Here is a 22,826-nt window from a genome sequence, read left to right as displayed (position 1 = left end):
CAGGCAATATCAGGTTTCCTAAGGGTGCACTTTAGTGGCACTGCTTCATGAAAACAGGTATCATAGATCCAAAACTCAGTAGGCAGGAAAGGTAGCAGGTGGGAAGGTGGCACTATCTATCCCCTTGATTATACCATAAAAAAAAAAAAAAAAAAAAAGCCACAGCAGGGCTTTAACTTTACTTTCCTGTTCTATGCACTTGTGGGATTTTTACATAAGCTGGCAGCTGGGAAAACAAAGGGAGTAAGACCTGCAATGGCCAGAGGGATCTTCTCTACGATGCAAAAAGCGCGTTCAAGTCCTTTGAAACTTGACACATCAAAACTTCTCAACGTCCACTGTGACTTTCTAAAGGCTGCCTAGCACAGTGCCTGGTAATCAATAAATGTTTGTCAAAAGAACACATGATTAACAATAGTCCAGGCAATGTTACTGTTCTGAAGATATTTTAAGCTCATTAAAAGTTTTTAAAAGAGCTCACAACATTGATACCACTAAGCAATGTCTCTTATTACCTTTCAGTGAGGTACATTCTGCATACACACTTCCCTATGTTATGGCTTGAGAACTGGTTTCTGTTCTCAAATACTCAATGAAAAGGATAACAAAACTTAGATAAAAAGTTTTTGGTGAAATATAAACTTTATCAGTGAAAAGAAGCATACTTAAAAACATCTCTGCCAAGTTTCTGTTTCGTGATGATTTCTGTTTTCAAGACCCACAACACTGAGAGTTCCGAGTATGAGATTACAAAGGCCTTTCTTAACCATACAAGATGGAGAAGAACCTGCCCATTGATTTCAGGATGGGAGTAAACACAAAAATACTTAAGAAAAGCAGCAAACCACTACTGGTATTAGGTAAAGATTTTTATTTCTTATCTAACCATGCTGCATGTATACAATACTGACACACACAACTTAAAAACAAATAGGATTTATACATAAAATACAATGGGAGTGTGGCTTTTGAAATTAATGCAACAAACTTACTGTACGATTCGTAATTTTGGCCAGTATACAGTATTATAGCAATGGTACTGAAATTATCAATGATTTAAATTAATCGAACTACAGTGTATGTCAAAGGCACTAGGAGATCTACGTTTTTCTTCTACCAGTCTAAGAACAAGAAAGAATTAAAATGGAAAACAAATATATACATTAAGAAATTGGGCAGACACTGGTGTGCTGAAATGTAAACTGTACCCATTCCTTAATTCACAGCCCTGTAGGAAAGAGAGGAACTTTCCTTAAGATAAGAGTTAAGGGGAAACCCAGTTAAGAGGAAAGAGATATTTAAAACAGACTAAAAAGAAACAAGAAAAACAAAAACAACCCACACAAAAAAATAATAATTGTAATTTTAAAACATGCTACAGATGAAGTAGCACCGCCCCCCCACCCCAAAAAGTAGCCTTAAATTTCCTGCTGAAAAAAATTCCTCTTTTTCTAGAAAATAGAGACAGTTTGTCAAACGGATTCCACTTGTCGGATAAACATGTAGATGCAGACCACCCTTAATTAATCTTATACTTCAAAAGAATCTAAACAAAAATGGGCAATACTATCATATTTTAATATCCTAAGATTTAATATATGTAATTAGAGTTTATTAAAGAACAGTCTGTAAACCAGGAACACTCTACCAAGGCTCCATTTAATAAATAAATATTACTTCTTAAATTAAAAAGAAAAGAGAAGGACTACACATTTAATAACCTATTTATAGTATGTGCCACTTGTTTTTAAATCTGCATGTTTCAAATAATGAGCAGGTTTATTCGTCCATATCCTTTCGTAAGTTTAACACTGAAGTCACAAAATATTTCATGTGTGGTTAAAGGCAAAATAAATGTAAAGACACCCCAGGACTGCTATGATTGGAGCTAAATGAACAGTTCTAACGTTAGTGCCCCTGTTTTTTCATACACGTATCCAGGCCTGGCTTGAATATCCAATTTTGGTATCTCATAAAGTGAGTCTTTAATGCCCATCTGGTATAATCGATTCTAATGTAAATACTTAAAAAAAAAAAAAACTGCTAAAAACAGCAATGCTTTAAGAATTTTTTCAATTTTTGTCTTTTTATAGATTTCTTTTTACTTCTGCAGTGGGGTGGAATGGGAAAAAAAATCCAACATACTGGCTTAAATTTTATATAATGTTGCACAGCTTAACTCAAAAGTTATTCCTTTCCTATTAACTAGATTGGTAACCACTAGAAACATGGACTTTTAAAAAGAAGCATTAATCTTTTTTTTTCCCCTTACTAGTAATATTAAGATTTCTTCTCGAGCAATTACTAACAGAAGTAAATGTGCATCATAAAAAACATTTTACAAGTGCCAAGATATTCTGCTCACGCAAAGCTTCTACAAGACATAAATCCGCCTCAATTCTTCACAGTACCTAAACAATGCCCCATAAAGTTATAAACTTTGAATTATCTACAAAGAAAATGCCAACAAACATAATCTGTATTACCTGGAAAACACTCACCATACACAGGACATTCAGTACTCAATCTCTGAAATGTACTTTAAATTTATGGACACATTTTTTTACCACCACCGCACCAGTAAGCCACTGACCCCTACTCTATATAAGCTTTCTAATTATAAGCCAATGTTTAGTCAAATTCATTAAAATAATGTAAATTTAATAAATACTAACTTATGAAGTCTCAAAACATTTGCAACCAATGCATCCCAGAACTGATTATATTATTTAAAAAGTCACAAAAGATATATTAAGTGGTTTAGGAGCAGCATAACTTTAAAAACAAAACAAAAACTTTGTAAGCAGCCAACAAAAGAACAATCTTATCTATTACAACTTACTTTATTACAAAATGAAAATAATTTTTATTTTTATGGGAATATGGATTTAGTTGGTCTTAAAGTAGAAGAAATTTGGGGAAGAATACTTTTTTATAAAATCTGAGAAAAACAGAACAAAGTGTTTTTCTGGCTTAATTGCATTTTCTGGAAAATGGAGACCCTTCTCAACTGGGAAATACACAGCAATTTCCATCACTATTAAAATAGGACACAGGAAAGTATTCCAGTGTCACACTTCAAGTGACTTAAAAAAAAATATATACAGGCAAAGATAAAGTGACTGATACTTAGATTCTTAATTTTCTGCAACTGTGGCTCCTTTATATTTAGATACAATTCAATGTTTCAAGAGAACATGAAACCATAATAGAAGAAACATATTTGATTTGAACTCAAAGTGGCAAAACAAGTCAGAAGAGATTTAGATGAAACACATTTTCAACCTTTCTTTGAAACATGTACACTTCCAAAGACTGACTGTCAAATTATAAAATTTTCTACCGAAGGCCTGTAAGATCAGTCATCTCATACTTATAATGCAATGAATGTTAGAATAAAAATTAGGAACACTGAAGCAGACTGGGGTAGGTTAGTATTAGGACTGAGTCATTTCTTAGATGCACAGCCCACACAAATGTAACAGAGCAACACAGGACAGTTTGATCTTCTAGTTTACTTGTGCAAAACAGGACATAAATTTTTAAAGTTCTGGCTATCTAAATATAAAGTAGTTGGGTAAATGGCTAACATATTTTACGTATACATCTAAACTGCAGCTCTCTCTAGTGTGAGCTGCTCCCCAACCTCAAATTGAAGAGTAACATGACAATCTCAACAATCACTAGTTGTACAATGTTAATATGTTATATTAACTTATTATCTATAGACTGAAAGGTATTACGCAAATTATTATTTTCAGTTGTACTCCACAATTAACAGCTTGCATTATTCAAAGTTACACAGAAGTCTTCAGTGCTTTAATTAAAGATTTTGTTCAGGCATTAGAATATCAGTAATTTTTTATCATAATTTGAAGTCCATTAACATTTACTGAAGTAAAGAGTCGATTACAGTTTCAGGCTTTGCAGAACGCTTTCTGTTTGGAGAAAGGAAAAAGAAAACATGAATCTTTACTTGTAGCTAATACAAGGTAGCCACAGAGTCTGGAAACACAGGCCAGTGTTTGACCATGTTAAGTGATCAATGCACGCCCGCCCTGCAGGCTAGGGGAAAGTGACCTGGAGTAGGTATAAGGGGATGAGGCCATACCCCACCGTGCAAAGTAGTGAGGGGCTGGGGGAATGACAATTTCGAACACTGGATTAAACCCTTGATTACCTCTTTTGGGGTATGCTTTTAAAGGTGCAGATTTATTCAGTAAAATTCAGAGACACAAACCATCTGAGGCAATTCTTCATAGATAAGTAGGGATTAATGAAAATACTACATTAATATACCATGTTTACTGCAATCTTGCTCAGCACATTAAAACATACATTTGCTAATGAGGGACATCACACTGAACACATCATGTAATATAACGTAATACAAATAAAACTTATTGTATATATTTGCCTATGCTTATGACCACCCTACCGTTTTCTTAGGGTTTTCACAACATAGCAAGCTAATCTGTTACACAGAGATGCTAGGTTTGGCTCACCAGATGGTGACCCACACATTTTTTTTTTTTTAGGTTAAAACAAAAAAGTACCCATTTTATAGTGAGCATTCTAAAAACTGTCTCCAAATCTTATCAAATTATTTGTGTGTTTTAGGTCCAGTTTAAAAAAAAAAAAAGTGATGAAAAGTTGAGCAATTTCACATAAATAATCTGGATTTCTGACTTCTCCTTAGAAATGTGAAGTTCCAAAAACAACAGACCTTCTATTCCCACAACTAACTAGGAAGAGAGTAGCAGCCACTCTTTTTAGGTAAAACAGCTCTCCAGTCTGCCCCAGTCTCCACTTTCTATTTTTCTCCTAAAACTTGAGGGCATGTTTTATCTTCACACTTACATTGTTGTCTTTCTTACAGCAGAGTTAAGAGGAAAGTATATTAAAAGTGGAAACAGATAGATTCGTGTTTCCTATAAGTGATTCACTTCATTCAGTAGTAGTATATGCACGGCTTCTGCAGGCACATGACAGTCTGTGACCCCTGGCCTAAATGCTAAAGAACATAAACATGTGCACACGTCACATGCAACTGAATATCCCCCAAGTTCAACTATCCCACATTTATAAATGTAGGTTTATGTCTGTGAGATTAGACAATTCAAAAATATGGAAACCATACAATTTCACCCTACATGTAACTCAAAGTGCTTATATTCAAAATAAGGACTAGAACAAGCTTATTATTTCCTACCACTTCAAGAGCCCCAACTCTTACAATCAGTTTAAACAGGCTGAAACAGCACCTGATGTAAGGGAAGGGAGAAAAGAAATAAGCTCCAGCCCACATCCTGATTTTCCTAGGCTTATGTGATGACACATGGAGATCACCCAACAGCCAAAACTGGGAGCCAAAGGAGAGAGAAAAATAGCCAGAGAAGTTTTCCTTAACTCATAACAGAGAAAATCAAGGTTCTTGGGGGCAATGTTTAGGACAGAAAAATCAATCAGCTGAAAACCTTGGGAGTCTAACAAGACAAAAAAAAAGTATTAGCTTGTAAAACACTTATAAAAGATGATAGGACAGAAGGATTAAGTGTAAGAATTAAGAAATTAAATGAGATAACAGGTGATCTACTATATATTTGGAAAGAACAAAGTAAACTATAAAAACAAATCCTATTACCTGGGAGGGCTGAAGAAGCTGGAAGACCTTAATTCTTTAGCTGGATTTTACCTACTCAAATTATAACTACGTAGTAAGAACTTTAAAATTAACTCAGTATTCCTTATATAAACTAGTTTTAAATTTGACTAGTACTTTAATATATCAGCCAAAATATTTATCACGTTAACAAAATAAATTTTCACTTTCTTAAAAAGTACCTAATTAGAATATCCTAATGCCTTCATTTCATGTGACTCAAGGACAGTCCTTACCTTCTCCCTGTCTTTGGCCTTCCTTTTCCCTTTGAAGTCCGTGGCCTTTCTAATTTCATCAAGGACTGCCGCAGGCTTTCCTCTGTGTAGGCGAGATACACATGAGAAAGGTCCACTTCAAAGGGCTAAGTAAAAGAAAGAGATAACAGGCACTCTTAGAGGAGAAAGTTAAATCAGTTTGGGGGAAGAGTTAAAATACTAAATAAACTCCTAGAAAAAAATACTGAAAACAAAACCAAATAAATGTCTACAAGTTATCTTCTCCTAATTCTATTATCTAAAGTAGTAGTGGTGCTGCCATAACAGAAATACCACAATTGGATGGCTTTAACAAACAGAAATTTATTCTCTCATAGTCTAGGAGGCTAGAAGTCCAAATTTCAGGGCACCAGCTCCAGGGGAAGGCTTTCTTTCTCTCTCGGTTCTGGGGAAGGTCCTCATCAACAATCTTCCTTGGTCTAGGGGCTTCTCAGCACAGGGACCCCGGATTCAAAGGACATGCTCTGCTCCTGGGCCCTTTTTCTTGGTGGTAGGAAGTCCCTCTCCTCTCTGCTCGCTTCTCTCTTCTAGATCTCAAAAGAGATTGACTCAAAATAGAACCTCATCTTGTAGGTTTGAGTCCTGCCTTATTAACATCATAGAGAGAGGATTTACAACACATAGGAAAATTACATCAGATGATAAAATGGTGGACAATCACACAGTACTGGGAATCCTGGCCTTGCAACATTGCCACACATTTCTGGGGACACAATTCAATCCCTAACAGTTGAGTAAAAGAAGCCCTGACTCTAAATTTCCTTAGAAGTAAAGAAAAACCTGTTTTCCCTAAAGCTGCAAGCACTTTTGTTGATCTAGTACTAGGAGAGCCTTGAAAAGGAAGGATACATTTTAGTCTCTAACCAAAGCCCTATGACCCAGAGAGGAAAAATTCCCAAAGATCAACTCCATGCCACTCTTGTGGTAGAAATGACAGCCTGCCATGACGACTGAATGTGAGCAGACCGGTCCTAATAAGCACCCTACTCTAGAGCCTCTATTCCCAAAAGATCAGCACATTTTTCAGCAGAGCTGATTAACAGATCTTGCGTTGATAACACAATTTAATGGCCCACACTCCTATGGAAAAAACTAGTTACAAAAAAAATTTTTTTAAAGCATTCTTACATCTTTCTCCTTTTTATCAGGTACTGGGGTCTGCTTCCTCATGTTATTTCCTGTGTAGGCAACACATTTCTCAAAAAAGGAAAAAAAGAGGGAGAGAGGAGAATTGCTTCAATTAGCAAACTGTCTTTAAACTGTGAATAAAGTGCATCACTGTGAGATGTCCTGAAGTTACACTTGTAAAACACAATTCGCATGTTGGATCCAGAAGCCAGTCCGTCCCGTGTTGCACCTGAGCTATACCTTTTCTACTACATAATCTTTGTTTTACAGTTAATTAGAAAAACACCTTATCTTCCCTACTGTATCCTCATCTGATTCCCCTCTGGACCACCTTCCTCCCAATGTAGCCACCGCAATTCCTAGACCATAGGAAATACTCTGTAAATATTTCATGAAATGAAGGAAATACTCACTAGCTGCCATTCTCCTATGTCTTCATTCCAATGGACATAGTTTTCAATCATTTCCTTTTAAAAGAGTTAAAGTCTACTTTTAATATTTAATAACATTTAAAATATTGGAAAATAATCATGGGACTAAAATCTTAAGTGAAAAAGGTAACAAAACGTTATATACTGCATGATACTCTTTATAAATTGAACAACTGTAAATACATATTTTTTTAAAAAAGCAAAAAAAAAAAAAACCCAAACCCGTTGCCGTCAAGTCGATTCCAACTCATATCGACCCTATAGGAGAGTAGAACTGCTCCATAGGGTTCCCAAAGAGTGTTGGTGGATTTGAACCGCCTACTTTTTGGTTAGCAGCCAAACTCTTAACAACTGCATAACCAGGGCTCCTAAGTATATATACTTCTGTGAGCAGCCATCTAAGATACTCCACTGGTCCCACCCTATCCGGAGCAAGGAAGAATGTAAAGAACCAAAGACACAAGGGAAAGATTAGTCCAAAGGACTAATGGACCACAACTACCACAGTCTCCAGCAGACTGAATCCAGTACAACTAGATGGTGCCCAACTACCACCAGCTACTGCTCTGATGGGGATCACAATACAGGGTTCCAGAGAGAGCTGGAAAAAAATGTAGAAGCAAATTCTAACTCACAAAAAAAGACCAGATTTACTAGTCTGACATAGACTGGAGAAACCCTGAGAGTATCCATGGACACCCTTTTAACTTAGTACTAAAGTCACTCCTGAGGTTCACCCTTCAGCCAAAGATTAGACAGGCCGATAAACCAAACAATAATACACGTGGCTCAACCATGTATGTGAGACTGAATGGGCACACCAGCCCAGGGGCAAGGACGAGAAGGCAGGGGGGACAAGAAAGCTAGAAGAATGGAAATTGAGAACCAAAGGTCAAGAAGTGGAGAGTTTTGACACATCGCCGGGTTGGCAACCAATGTCACAAAACAATATGTATATTAATTGAGAAACTAATTTGCTCTGTAAGCCTTCATCTAAAGCACTGTATATAGGAATATACGTAATGCAGCTAAACTACATAAAAGGAAAAAGCAAGGGAATGAGGAACATGGGATTCAGGCTGGTCACCCTGGGTTGGAAGAGGCAAAGGGACAGAATAAAGGAGGGTTAGAAGTATGTTACTGTCAAAGTCCTAGCTTTTATTTCAGGTGGTGATCTAATAAGAGTTCATTATAAAATAAATAAATAATTTAAAAAACTAAATAAATAAATCCAGGACACCCAAAGACCAATAAGGAGAATGCATCATGAACCAAGGATTTATTTATTTATTCAATTCCGTGCTCTTGCAGTCCAAAGAAAAAAATACCAAAGCTTATTTTTAGATAAATTTCCTAAAGCTGTATTGAGATTCGAAACAGATTTTGTAAAAAGTTAATATGCTAAAGTTTACAAAAATATACCGTAAAGATGGAAATTTGGGGTTAAAAAAAAAGCAGCTCAGATTTTTAAATTATAGTAGTATTAACGATTAATAACCATGAAGCAGGAAAAAAAAAAGTTAGTACAGGGCTTCTGTTTATTCTATGTATATGATAAAGGATGCTGAATGAATGAACAACCTTGATTTTGGTTGCAATTACATAATCTGAGTTCCTCCAAAGGGCTGAGAAATTTGGATGCTCAAATATTCCAGTAGAAAACTATGCGCACTTTGTGTATTAACTACTTAATGAGAAACTTAGTATGCTCTGTAAACTTCCACCTAAAGCACAATAAAAAAAAGAATGAAAACTATGTGCTAAGAAAAGTTAACCACTGAAGTGAAATGAGATAGCATTAGTTCAAGAAAATGTTACAGCTGGTAAATGAAATGTAAATACTTACTATCAATTAAAACAGAAACTATATTTCCTCGTTCCTTAACTTAACCAGCCAAGTGACCTAACATGTAGGTCAGAAAATGTCTCTCCTACCTGATAATCCTGAGGTATAAAGTTATCAATAATAAGCATCTGAAGTCGAAGCTCCCGGCTAAGTTGTCGAATGTTCTCCAGTAGGCCTTCAATTTCTCTCTGATGTTCTTGTTGGAGATCGGCCATCTACCAGAAGAGTTATGAAGATATTATAAACAAAATAGCTCCATCTGACTTAGCGCATTGGTCTAAGAAATCTTGTGAGAGCTCACCCAGTTCTTTAACAAAAACAATGGAGGGAGTGAGACTACCTATTATAAACTAATCCAGGTTATTATAGTTAAGGTATTAAAAAAAATTTTTTTTAAGCTTAATAGCTACAATTTTAAATTGTCTATAATAGGGAAATAGTTTATTTCTTTAAGACTGTAAGAACACACTATGATTCCTTTAGGCACTTTAATTATACTTAATCAAAGAAACTTCTTCTTAAAAAATTTAACACTACATTAGTAGGTAACTTTTAAGACACCAACCTCTGACTTTGCAGCCATCAACATAGTCCAAACTTTCTTTAATTTCTTCGTCTTTCCCTGAGCTTCCTCTTGTAAGCTGGTATATTTTTCTTCAATATCCAAGCGTTCTTGCTATGACAAAAATTGGAAAACTTTAGAATAATGTTCTTCATTAAATCACAAATTTATTCTATAAGTGATACAAATGTTTAGCAACTATTATCTTTCAAAGCAATCTACAATCTTTAAAATTTCATTAAGATTACAGATATTTAGCTTTTTACTCATATTGACCCTACAGGACAGAGCAGAACTGCCCCACAGGGTTTCCAAGGAGGGGCTGGTCGATTCAAACTGCTGACCTTTTGGTTAGCAGCCCAGCTCTAAACCACTGAACTATCAGAGTTCCAGCTTTTCACTAGAAAAGTTAAATATCCTAGACAAGGAGTTAAACCCAAAACAAAAAGTAACATTACCTCTTTTTCCTCAAGTTCTCTGCGAAGCTGCTCTGCTCTTTTCCGCCTTTCTTCCAATTCCATATTAGATTCTTCAAGAAGTTTCTCTTGTTCCTCAGCTTTTGCCAACAAATCAACACCACCAACAATGACCTTCTTCTCCAGTGCAGATAACTTTTCCAGCAAAGACTGATGCTCTTGTCTGTTCATTAAAATGAGAATATTCTATATTCATGTATGATCTACTAGTCTACTACTACTGACACTTACCAAAACTTAACAAGAATTTGGACATACAATTTCAAAACAGGAATACAATTATGTAACATCTCTATCAAATAAGAACACTGTGCAATATTAATTTATGATTTATTCTACAATTAATTCAAATTCACTGATCTTTCCAGAGATAAAATAATCAAAACAGATACAAATTTTACAAATACACCACATACAACAGAACCAATCTATCCAGAACAGCTATGCTGCTGTTGTTGTGTGCCTTCGAGTCAATTCTGACTCAGTGATCCTATCTGACACAGTAGGAATGCCCCACAGAATTTCCTAAAAAAAGAAAAAAAATTTTTTTTTTTTCCTTAATCTTTATGGGAGCAGATCACCAGGTCTTTTCTTCCACGGAGCAGCTGGTGGGTTCAAATCACCGACCTTTCAGTTACCAGCCGAGCAATTAACCACTGGGCCACCAGGGCTCCTTAAAAATAGCTATACTGGAGACAAAACTCAAGCTATTTAAATACTATTCAATTTTCTGGATTATATATCCAATGAAAAATACTAAAACTTTAAATCATGAATTCATTTCAATTCAATCATACTCACTGAGCCTTAAGAAGATCTTTTTCTCGTTTCTCTAACTCAGCTCTAGCTTTGTTTCTTTCTTCTTCCTCCATGTCAAGCTTTGTTTCAAGTGCTTTCCTCTCCTCATCAATTTTTGCTTGCATTTCAACCATCTTATCTGGAGAAACTTTCTTTTTACCTATTTGAGTTATTTAATTGAAACAATCACTAAAATTAGTTGTGTAAATTATTCAATGTATAACCACCTAGATTCCTCAATAATAAAAAACAAAAATATCAACATTTTAAGGAAATCAAATGAATAATATACTTTATTTCTACTTACTATGTTCCTGGAAGAACTTTTTACCTAATTGCTAAATTCAAATTGTGGTCCAACTGTGCAACGATAGCTAAGAACAAAACACTAAGTGAAAAGACCAACAAAACAGATGAGCAGAAAGAAAGATTAACAGAAAAATAAAATAAAAAGGCAAAGATCTGTATGCCCTAAATAACATCTATAGGTCAAAAAGATGATATAATTCTTTTGTTACTCTTTCTAATAAGCAGGTACAAAACCAAGTGGTTCCTCAAAATATCTCCCCAAAATTGCGTAAGATAAATGCATAAGTAAAAGTCACATATAGGTACACAGTACACAGATAAAAATAACAGGCAGCATTTATATCAATAAGTAGTCTTTTTCAGAGTTCTAAAATTTTTTAAAAAATTATTTGGAAGTATTTTATTTCATAGTGTACTTTTAAGGGAAGAAATTCTACAGTTTGTATAAAAATTATATAGAAATTAACAGCCATTTTACAATTGCTGAGCTGCCATGATGTATCATTACACCCAAGACGAGCAACTAAAACAACTTGTTATCATGTCATATTCAGGACTACAATAATCTCCCTAAGTCGGAATAAATACAGGTGTCAAATGTAAGTAGAAATACTGTGAAATAATATAGCTAGAAATACACCTTCCAACTGATTATTTTGATTATAATGTCTGGTAGACTGTTTTATATACATACAAGTGCTCAATAAAAATTTACTGAATGAATTTATTATGAAAAATAAAAAAGACCATATAAAAATCAGCTTATAAAACTGAATCAAAGATAATTTCTGGTAATGCAATTTCTTGGAAACATACTTTCCTTCAGAAAACTGATCAAACTTTTCGAAGAATTGGTCTGAGACTGTCCTGAAAGCTTTCTGCCATTCTTAACTTCCTTCCCAAAGGACCACAGAAGAAGAAGAGTGAAAACCAGAACAGTTTATAGATTGTTAATGTCTCTACCCAACAGTTAACCCCTCCTGCTAGCAAGGAAAGAGAACTGAAAAATAATTACAATGGAGAAAGAGATCTGTATATATTCTTTCAGGAACCATGAGATGGAGAATCATCCATAGGCTTTAGTTCTTTAAGACAAAATTGTATCAAAAATTCAAGGGTTTAAAATACATTACCCTTCATTTCTACAGAAATATAGGTCCAAAACAAGTCTAAGCCACAAAACACATAAGTTAAATAAAAGATTAAATAAAAGCACTGATCCAAATTCATGCTCTGGTGTGGTGTGATTCATTGCATTCCAGAAGTCAGGATGTGGAACTGATTCTGTACATTTTTGGCAAGTCACCTGTATTGAACCTTCTCAATTACACTGTTACAAAGTAACTTTTTAAAATAAATTAATCCCTATTTCTAATGAATTCCTAGAAAGGATTTCCTGTCAGTAATGCAATTTCTTAGAAATATGAAGGGAAAAGTTCCAGGTATAAAGAAAGTACATGTGTTTTTAAGTTCTTTCCCACCTCAGAATTACAAGTATTTAAAGGAAAAAAAAAAAAAAAGGCAAATATGCCAAGACCAAAAAAAAAAAAAAAAGTTTGTGTGAAGACATGGATGCTAATAGTATGGAGGAAATGATCTGATCAACATATGAACACTGATATTTTTAGGCTTCTACGGTTCTAATTATTTTGTTAAGAGCAAAAACTTATAGTTTCAAAACTCATCAAGGGGCAATAAAACATCTTATATGCAGAAATACAAATACACATACCTATTGATGAATTGCTACTCTGCCTGAATTGCACTACTAATTCAAAACCATTCAGGTAATTTTTTTTTCAAATAGATGCTTTAGCAGTGAAAATCTTACTGTGTCCTTGTAATATTTTCATGAAGATGACCATGCATGCATAGCCAGGTTTAGATTCAAAAGTCTAATATTTAGTAATAAATTACTATAGCAAGAATCACTCTGACAAATCAGTGTATTTCTTCCCAAACAATATTTTAAGCTACATGTGAATATGCACCTACAAAAAAAAAAAAAAAATTTTTTTTTTTTCTCCTAACCAGGCATTTTAAAATGGGACATCATTAAAAGTCACTTTTACATAAATTTCTTTAAAATATAACAAAACCTAATTAACTAAACCAACAAACAAAAAAACCTTCTTCCTCTAATGCTCCATGATAGAGCTCAGCATAAAATTTCAGGTAAATGAGTCTAAGAAAAGTTAACGTCATAACAGGACGTGGTAACATTTTAAACTGTCCTCTGCCATTGCCATATGCTGGAATCAAAACTGGGATGGAGAGCTTTGGCAAGAGAAAGTTAAAGGGAAGCATTTCTGGCAAGTATTAATTTAATTAATTTCATTTTCATTATATGAGTCCCTGTGGGCATAGGTATCCAGGCATTTGAATCCTGGCTAAGGAGGAAAAAAACAGAGATAAATGTCTGAATGTGAAATCATTTACATTTGTATTTCCAAAATTTGTTTTAATGGGTCTTTAAAAATTTAGACAAAAAAGGAATATAAAAAAAAAAAAAGCTTAAGTTATCCATTAAGGATATTTTAAATGTAAAAGACAGATACTTACCTTGTAAAAAAATTATTACATTTTAAAAAGTGTAATGTAGTTAAATAACAAAGTTATTTATGGGATAAATAATTGTACCATGTGGAGTGCAAATCAATCACACCAACCTGCTTGATCTTGCAATAAGAAGTGGTAAGCAAATCGTAGACAGGAAGCATGTGCACAGAGGTGAAGAGGAAAAAAAGAAAACATTATTTCTTTTGTAAAACAAAGAAAAATGTATAGTAGCATTCATTTATACTATAAGTACAGAAATAAATCAAACCACTATCAAAACTGAAATAGAGCCCATGTAAAAATGCATATTCAACACAATGAGAGATGTAATTTAAGCAAAGATTAATTTAATCTAAGATTACAATTCGTAGCGATCTCAAGCTCACCAGGAATCCCAAACTCCTCAAAACATAACTGTTAGGCACCCCGTGGGTATACTAACGGTAGACATGGAATTGGGAACCTGCTAAGACCTGGGAAGTAGTCTAAAAGGGCAAAACAGTAAAATAAGCCAATTTTAAAAATTATTAAGTTAAAAGTAACAAAATTCACATTCTTCATTTCCAAAATTTCCCAATTCAATGCTTCTTCCAGTACTGTACAAGGATCTATCACAGGTCTGCCCCCCTTTAAGAAAATCTGATTCAAAAACCTCAACCAACTAAACAGATAGATAACAGTAATCTGTATTGCTTTTTTTTTTAATTAACAAAAGGACTTAACGAAGAATTTTTTTAAAGATGGTTAAGTTCTCCCAATGCAGTCACAATGTCATTTGATTTCCAACTTGATTTATAAGCAATTTTTTTCAGAAAAATATTACCTAAAGTGAAGCACACCTGTATAATAACAAACTTACATTCAATCTACTAGGAGATTAAAAGTAATTATAATAATGATTCTATAAAAGCAAATGACCAATTGATGACTCAAGCAAAGGACACCTGAAATAAATTAAAAAAAAAAAAAAAAGGCCATTCATAGTTTTTAAAGGGAAAATACAATCAAGTTACATAGAGCAACCACATGCTGGGGAAACCATCTCTCCACTTCACCAACACACCCACATCACAACAAAAAAATTTAACAGTATGTGCTAGATATGCAAATAGTAATTAAAATTTCTTGAATTAAAAAAGTACAATTCATTTCATAACATACTTTAATATAAACCTAAAACCAAATCCACTGCCATCAAGTCAATTCCGACTCATAGCGACCCTATGGGACAGTGTAGAATTGCCCCATAGGGTTTCCAAGGCAGTCGTCTTTACAGAAGCAGACTGCCACATCTTTCTCCCATGGAGCAGCTCGTGGGTTCAAACTGCCGACCTTCCAGTTAGCAGCTGAGCACTTTAACCACTGTGCCACCAGGGCTCCTCCTACTTTAATATAACTACTCTTAAAGAATTAAAGTAAGTTTTAAAACAGGAAATTAAATTACATTGCCTCCTGCTCAGACATTTTTCTTGTGTTTTGCAGTTTAAAATACAAAATAATACCTCTGTATGGTTTCTAAAGCAATTTCATATCTTTCAATTATCTTCTGAAATAAATTACTTTGGTAAAATGCTTAATAATTTTCAATAGATAAAAACATTTCTAATATTCTTGGAAATGCTCCTCTAGGAAGGTAAAAACATAAGAACAATAACCAATTGTTTTTACTATTAGTTTTGGAAAGGGTAAGTATATAGATAATGCTTTAAAAGACAGTAAGCTGCAAGCTAGAACAAGAAAACATTACCTTTCTTTTCTCCTGAAAATAAAATATAAAGAGATAAAATTAAATGCTTTCAATTTAATTAGCTAAGGTTTAAGAAAAAGCCTTTAAGTTTGAAATAAGTCTAGATAGATTCTACATAAACCCATAGATTTGAATTCTTTAATCATACCTTAGGAAGTTCTCTTAAAATTGGTTGGGTAATTTAGAAATAGAAATCTATAACCATTTGAAATAAAATACTACTCAATTTATCTTTACTTGCTGCTTCAAACTTTACATTTTTTTTTTAATTTGGAAGCTTTCAATCTTAAGCTACCTAATAATAGGACACCCACCAAAGTATAAATCTTTTTAATTGTAAGACATATTATAATCAGCACTGGTGTACTTCCAAATATAATTTACACTTTTAGAAATTCAGGATTTGTTATTACATGTTCCTTAAATTGATTAGAATTAGAAAATTATCATCAAAACATAAAAAGGAACAGGAATTATTCTTTTATACAGCTTACTAGCTCTCTTTACATTATCTCAATTGCAAGAGCATGAATCTCTCTTCCATTGTCTCAAACATAAGCTTAAGCATGTCTTAACAATCACGGTTAATAGGAAGCAATGAAGAGGGGGGAAAACCAACACATGCTTTGGTCTACTGAGAAGTCCAACATGTACTCTTAAGTAATGACAGGGAGCGGTGCAGCATTTCTCAAATGAAACCCACGGGTTATGGAAAAGCCAGAGCTCTGTTAGAGAACTGAAGAGCTGCCACTCACTAGGCAAGAACTTATCCAGAGGTTTCTCTATCACAGAACATGTGGAGTCTGAACTACTGCTGCTGCTACTGCCTGGAAGACAAAGAAATGAGCCCAACCGGAGCCAAAGAAAGAGGAACAAGAAATGAATACACACATGAAGAAAAATTCAGTTCCAGAAGAAAGAATTTTTAAGGAACAATCAAGCTTTGTATTAAAGAACCAAAACTTTCCCCCTCTTACAACCAGTCTTGATAGTCTATCACATACTCCCTACTTTACAAAGCCATACAGGGGAATTAGAAACTATGTTCCTTTAAGCATCTACTGTGGGAAAAACACACTATTCACTCAAAAGATAATAATTCAGAAGGTTGAAACAGTGAGAATAAAAAATAAGTCATCTGGTGACATGTAAGTCTATTTAAACTATTTAGGCTGATAAGTTGAAGGCAATGAATTTTAAAACTTAAAAAGTCATTTCCAGTCACTGTTGATTCCGATTCATGGCAACCCCACATATGTCAGGGTAGAAATGTGATCCTCAGGATTTTTATGGTTTATTTTTTCTGGAAGTAGATCACCAGGCCTTTCTTCTGAAGTGCCTCTGGGTGGGCTCAACCTCTCAGTTAGCAGCCAAGCACATTAACTTTTGCACCACCCAAAAACTAAAAAGTCGTATAAAACCAAAAATATAAGAATGCTAAATTACCCTTTATTATAGCCAGGCTGGAGTCCCCAGGTGGTGTAAATGGTTAACGCACTTGGCTACTAACCAAAACGTTGGAGGTTGGCGTCCACCCAGAGGTACCTTGGAAGAAAGGCCTGGCAACCTACTTCTGAAAAATCAGCCATTGAAAACTCCGTGGAGCACAGTTTTACTCTGACACACATGAGGTCACCATGAGTTAGAGGTGACTCGATGGCAACTGATATGGCCAGGCTGGCATCTCTCCAATTTTGCTCTTTCCCTTCTGAAACATCAAACTACCAGATATAATTATTTATTTTTAAGGTTTCACAGCAAAATTTTGAAAAGGTTCGCTGAAAACTTTTAAATTTCCAAGCATGAAAAGAAGGTATTATTAAATATTTTGACATATTAAACAATGACAATTTTTTCTATTTAAAATTTTAGTTTTAACAAATCCATTATCTGTTTTAGTTTTGAAAAGAATGGTTAACTCTAAAAAAATAGGTGTGAACACAAAACTATTTTTCTAAATCAAGGATCAACAAACTTATTCTGTAAACAGCCAGATGATAAATGTTTTAGGCTTTGCAAGATACAGTCTGTTACAATACTAATCTCTGCTGCTGTAATGTAACACAGTCAGAAGATCATACATGAACAAGTGAGCATGGCTGTTTTAATAAAATTTTATTCACAAAGCAGGTGGTAGGCCAAATTTGGCCCATGTGTCATACTTTGCCAACTCTTGCTCTAAATCATGCTTTTCCTGCCTGTTGAAGCCACAGGGTCTTTATAGTTTTTAAATCTAAGGCTCTTGATCAAGCAGTAATGTGTTTTGTTTTCAACAAGGTCATTTTAATAAGGCAAGCAAAATATACACCAGATTCAAAACAATGATCCATATTAATGGAAGAGAGTTGTGAAATAAGTAAATACTTGGGGTAAAAAAATTTGAAACATAGGCCATTATAGTGAGTCTCTCCCTTTTGCCTGTTATTCTCTATCTTTATTACAACAAACACAATCTTAATTTACACTTGACAACAAATGCCCCACAAGAGGGTGAAAATGAGAGCACATTTCATAAAGAAAAAAAATTAAATTAAAAAACAGTATCCTAAAAAACAGTATCGTCATATAACCTTATTATTTAAAAATTCCATGACTTCTAAGACTAATCGTACTTGAGAAAAACTCCACAGTAACCTAAGTACCTAAGAAATTTAGGTTCCAAACACAGATGAAAATTCTCACATAAAATTAAAATACTACGTGAAATTTAAAAATGATGTCTCCACTATCAGAGAGTAGGTTCACTATAAAAGAAAAAAAATAATGCAAAGTTAAAGTTAATATGTCTGTCCTCTGTTCTAACTAAAAACAACAAAATAAAAGTCTTGTACTTTACTATCGTAAGAAAGTTTAAAACATTATTCAGTAGTAATCCCACTTAATTTCCCTAAATTAGAACACTAAAAAGAACTTACCCCTTCTCTTTTTCCTCTTCTCTCCGTCTTCTCCAACTTCATCCTCTTCATCATCTTCTTCCTCTGACTCACTGATATCAGATCCAGATATTTCTTCCCCTTGGACAGAAATTTAATATGAATTTTATTCTGCACCAAGTCACTGGATACTTAGGAAATGCCTATATCAACTTTCCTTAAGTTTTGTTGCCCCAAACAAACCTTAAATACTCCTAGAGAATCTACAGCATATACGCTACCCCAGGAATAGACATGATATACGCAGATGCTTTATTTTGGAAGTTCCTAAAGAAAAGTTACGTTCTGACCCATTTAAAATTTCAAAGCACAAGTTTAAATACAGTTCTAAATATATTTATACAAATTATGTGTTAGAGTTATTATTTCAGCCTTTTAAAAAGGCTTTTCTCCTTTTGGGGAGCATTTTCTATTCAGCTTACAGTTTGGTAAGATTTTAAATCATTCACTCCATCTGTATATTTAAGAGCTATAAAACTGTCATCTAACAGCAACCACACTTTTAGGACTATATCACAAGCAATATTTCAAAGCAATAATACAAAGATGATATGAGCTACTTGATAAATTAAAAACAAACTGATTAATATTAATACGGTACACTATTATATTACTTTTAAAGTAGCTATTTAAAAATACCACTGTTCATATATGAAATATCTAAGAAAACAAAGGTAATTGGGGAAAATAAGTAAAATATGCACTACTCACAATCAGGTAATAAATACACCTATAAATAAAAGATGGCAAGAGATCACAGAATCTTAGAAGAAAGAATTTGTTAAAAATATTTTGTTCTTTGGGCCTAGAAACAATGACACGTTGGTAGCAATGCACATACCTATGTCCGAATCTTGGTTTTTAAATATCATTTTTCAATGACAGAAACCATGAAGAAATGGATGACTCTAAGGATGAGGCAGGGAAGAGATAAGATGAGCCTAGAACATCTTGTGGTGGTATAAAGTAAGGAAGCATTCAAAAAAGGATGGGAACATTTTGATAGGCTATAGGAACTACCCTACAGGAGCTCCTAATGGTAAAGGTTCAGACAATTTGAGAAAATAAATAATGGTAACATTGGGTTATAATCCACAGACTAAAACAAATACCAATGGGTCTATATTGATATCAACAATTGAGTAAATAATTAAATGGAAAAGAACGGACAGCTCTTCCTTACAACAGAATTTCAAATAATAAACATAGAAGGAATGATGGGAATAGAAAATCACCACTAAGCAAATTCCACAGAATTATTGTTGCAGGCAAGAACCACTGATGCATGATAAAATTTGTGGGAGAAAGTATAACGATAAACAGGATCTTTGCATAGTCTCAAAGTATCTCCCCACAAGACACACATGAATTACAAAGGGAAAAATAAAACAGTAGACATACAGAGGAAAACCTGACAGGCTGACTACGGGAGAACTTTAGAAAAGCCAAAATTAACAGATATTCTACAAAATATCTGACCAGTGCTCTTCAAAACTGTCAAGATCATAAAAGACAAAGTCCGAGGAGCCACAGCAGACTGGAGACTAAGCAGACACGATAAGTAAATGCAATGCGGGATCCTGGATTGGATTTTGGACCAGGAAAAGAGCACCAGGAGGAAAGCTGGCAACATTCAAATAAGATCTATACATTAGCTAATAGGATTATATCAATGTAAATTTCCTGATTTCAATAACTGTACTATGATTATGTAAGACATTAACATTAGGAAGAGCTGGATGGATGGTATACAGGAACTCTCCATACTATATTTGCAAGTTTTCTATGATCTAAAATTACTTCAGAGTCCCTGGATGGTGCAAACAGTAAAGGAACTCGGCTGCTAACTGAATGGTTGGAGGTTCGAGTTCACCCAGAAGTGCCCTGAAAGAAAGCCCTGGTGATCTACTTCGGAAAAAACGCAGGCACTGAAAACCCCAGGGAGACCAGTTCTACACGGACCCACATGGGGGTCACCACGAGTAAGGGCTGACTAGACAGCAGCTGCTTAACTGTTAAAATTCAAAGTTAGAAGTTAAAAGTAGTTTTTTTAAAGGCTTTTGCCTACTTTATCACTTATACGGTCAACTCTGTTAATGCGATCATAAAACTATTAACTGGATTATAAAAATGAATGTCATAAGAGTGCAAACAAAATGTATTAAAAATGCAGACAGCAAAGTAAAGTTATGAACTCAACATTAACATATCTAAGGAATTTTATATCATTAAAACATATTGACTATAAATACCACCTAGTGGTCACATTTAAAACACCAAATTTCATAAGCAGTTCAATTATTGCTTTGATTGAATCAGCGCCTTCTCCAAATAGATGTGTCATCTCTGGATTTCACCCCTCTGATGTAACCAGTGGAGCCCTGGTGGTGCAGTGGTTAAGAGCCTTGCTGCTAACCGAAAGGTCGGCAGTTCAGATCTACCAGCTGCTCCTTGGAAACCCTATGGGGCAGTTCTACTCTGTCCTATAGGGTCATTATGAGTCAGTATAGACTCAACAGCAAGAGGGACGATCTAAGCAGTTTTCCCACAGAGAGCAAAGGAAGGCACAGTTTTGGACCCTGCTGATTACCTTATAGGCTAATCAAGAAGGATCTGTTCCTAGCATGAAGGTACAAGGAGTCGCTGCGCACTTACCATTGGTTGAAAAGTTTCTCACCGTCATGCATAAGATCTTCAAACATTCTAACTTTCTAACATTACTTTGTCAGAAAAGAATTTCCAAAGTAGAATTTTATGTTCAAATTTAAGTATGAAAGCATATTTGAAGCCCGTGCAATGAATTTTCACTTAGAGTAAACTTGGTTTACCCATGGCTGATACTTTATTTCAAAAACAGACTTGATATCTAATCACAAGGCAGAACTCTGTTAATTTTCACCTAAATACATAAACACCGTCCTATCACCCATTGCCGTCGAGTCAATTCTGACTCATAGCGACCCTACGGGACAGGGTAGAACTGCCTCACAGGGTTTCCAAGGAGCGCCTAGTGGGCCTACGAGGGTTTCCACTATTATACAGAGATAAATACAAATTCATATTTAAAAAGTGGCCATATAATATCTACAAAAAATCATGACAGGAATGGAGGTTTAAATCAAATTAATTTTTAAAAAATCATTTACACAAACATATAATTTTACTTGAGCTTAATGATGAAATGCTAAAGTACGTAAAAGTACCAAGTTACCTTCTAGAAATATTCCTTTAAATATCAATGTTAGACACTCAAAAAACTTTCAATAGATGATTTCTGTCAGGACACTTACTGGTTAAGCCAACATATTTTTAGCTAACATTAAAATCAATATTTTGATAAAAAGTTACCTTCTTCAAGCTTTTTTTTAAGTTCTTCTATTTCTTTCTGAAACTGACGAAGCAAAGCATCCTTTGGATCTTCATTAATTCTAGCTTTATTTTTAATATTTTTAGCACGGTTGGCATAGCGTAAAGTACTGATAGTTTCATCATAATTGTAATCTGCTGGCCCAATATTTGCACACTGTTGAATTAGGAATACAAAGTAAAACATTTTATATTTGACACAGTTAAAATCAATACCACCATTACAAATTTATCTAAAAGAGAATTTTTGAAGCACATGTGTACTCTGGCCTTCTTTAAAATAAGTCAAACATATTGGGTTTTGAAGTTAGACAACATTATGGAGCTAGTACATGTGGAATGCTAGAGAAAGAAATACCACAAATTTAAAAAAGTAAAAGTCAATAGTTTAAAAAATACTACACTTAAATTTTTGACATAAATTGGAATCGTACATCTGCCTTATGTTAGTCATACCACCAATTAAATCTTACCATCATGGTTTTTGAATTTCCTCCTAAGGAATCCTGAAGAAGACGAGTCAACTTAGAGTTACGATAAGGCACATGAGTGCTTTTTCCATCAACCAAGGCAGAAATTACATTACCAAGGGTGGAAAGTGAAAGATTGATTTTTGTAGCTTCCTTTAGGCGTTGCCCAGTAGCTCCAGTTTTTCCTTGCCTTTCTGAACCCTAATAATAAAAAGGGATAGAAATGAAGCTATAATACAAAAATGCAGAATATTCTTATCAAGG

At 34.3% G+C, this 22,826-nt stretch overlaps 1 protein-coding gene across 2 annotated transcripts in view; it reads right to left on the bottom strand.

Annotated features, from left to right (window-relative positions):
- Window positions 1-190: 190 nt before the first annotated feature.
- Window positions 191-22,826, bottom strand: part of KIF3A (kinesin family member 3A) — a 57,484-nt gene continuing 34,848 nt past the window's right edge. Inside the window, exons 7-17 of one of the 2 annotated variants that reach the window (XM_064275193.1) lie at window positions 22,566-22,763; window positions 22,075-22,249; window positions 18,709-18,807; window positions 11,182-11,338; window positions 10,363-10,543; window positions 9,908-10,018; window positions 9,432-9,557; window positions 7,479-7,532; window positions 7,066-7,134; window positions 5,899-6,023; window positions 192-3,938 (exon numbers count right to left, since the gene is read on the bottom strand). In XM_064275193.1, coding sequence (XP_064131263.1) covers window positions 3,890-3,938; window positions 5,899-6,023; window positions 7,066-7,134; window positions 7,479-7,532; window positions 9,432-9,557; window positions 9,908-10,018; window positions 10,363-10,543; window positions 11,182-11,338; window positions 18,709-18,807; window positions 22,075-22,249; window positions 22,566-22,763 — 1,344 coding nt within the window. In that variant the 3' untranslated portion in view covers window positions 192-3,889. Of the gene's footprint in view, window positions 3,939-5,898; window positions 6,024-7,065; window positions 7,135-7,478; window positions 7,533-9,431; window positions 9,558-9,907; window positions 10,019-10,362; window positions 10,544-11,181; window positions 11,339-18,708; window positions 18,808-22,074; window positions 22,250-22,565; window positions 22,764-22,826 lie in introns of both variants that reach the window. The other variant, XM_064275197.1, reaches the window with a different exon arrangement.

The sequence above is a fragment of the Loxodonta africana genome, chromosome 2 (genome assembly GCF_030014295.1).
Source record: "Loxodonta africana isolate mLoxAfr1 chromosome 2, mLoxAfr1.hap2, whole genome shotgun sequence".
In the NCBI taxonomy this organism is placed as follows: domain Eukaryota; kingdom Metazoa; phylum Chordata; class Mammalia; order Proboscidea; family Elephantidae; genus Loxodonta; species Loxodonta africana.
The sequence above is the reverse complement of the archived record's forward strand: the minus strand, read 5'-3'. Positions and strand labels throughout refer to the sequence as shown.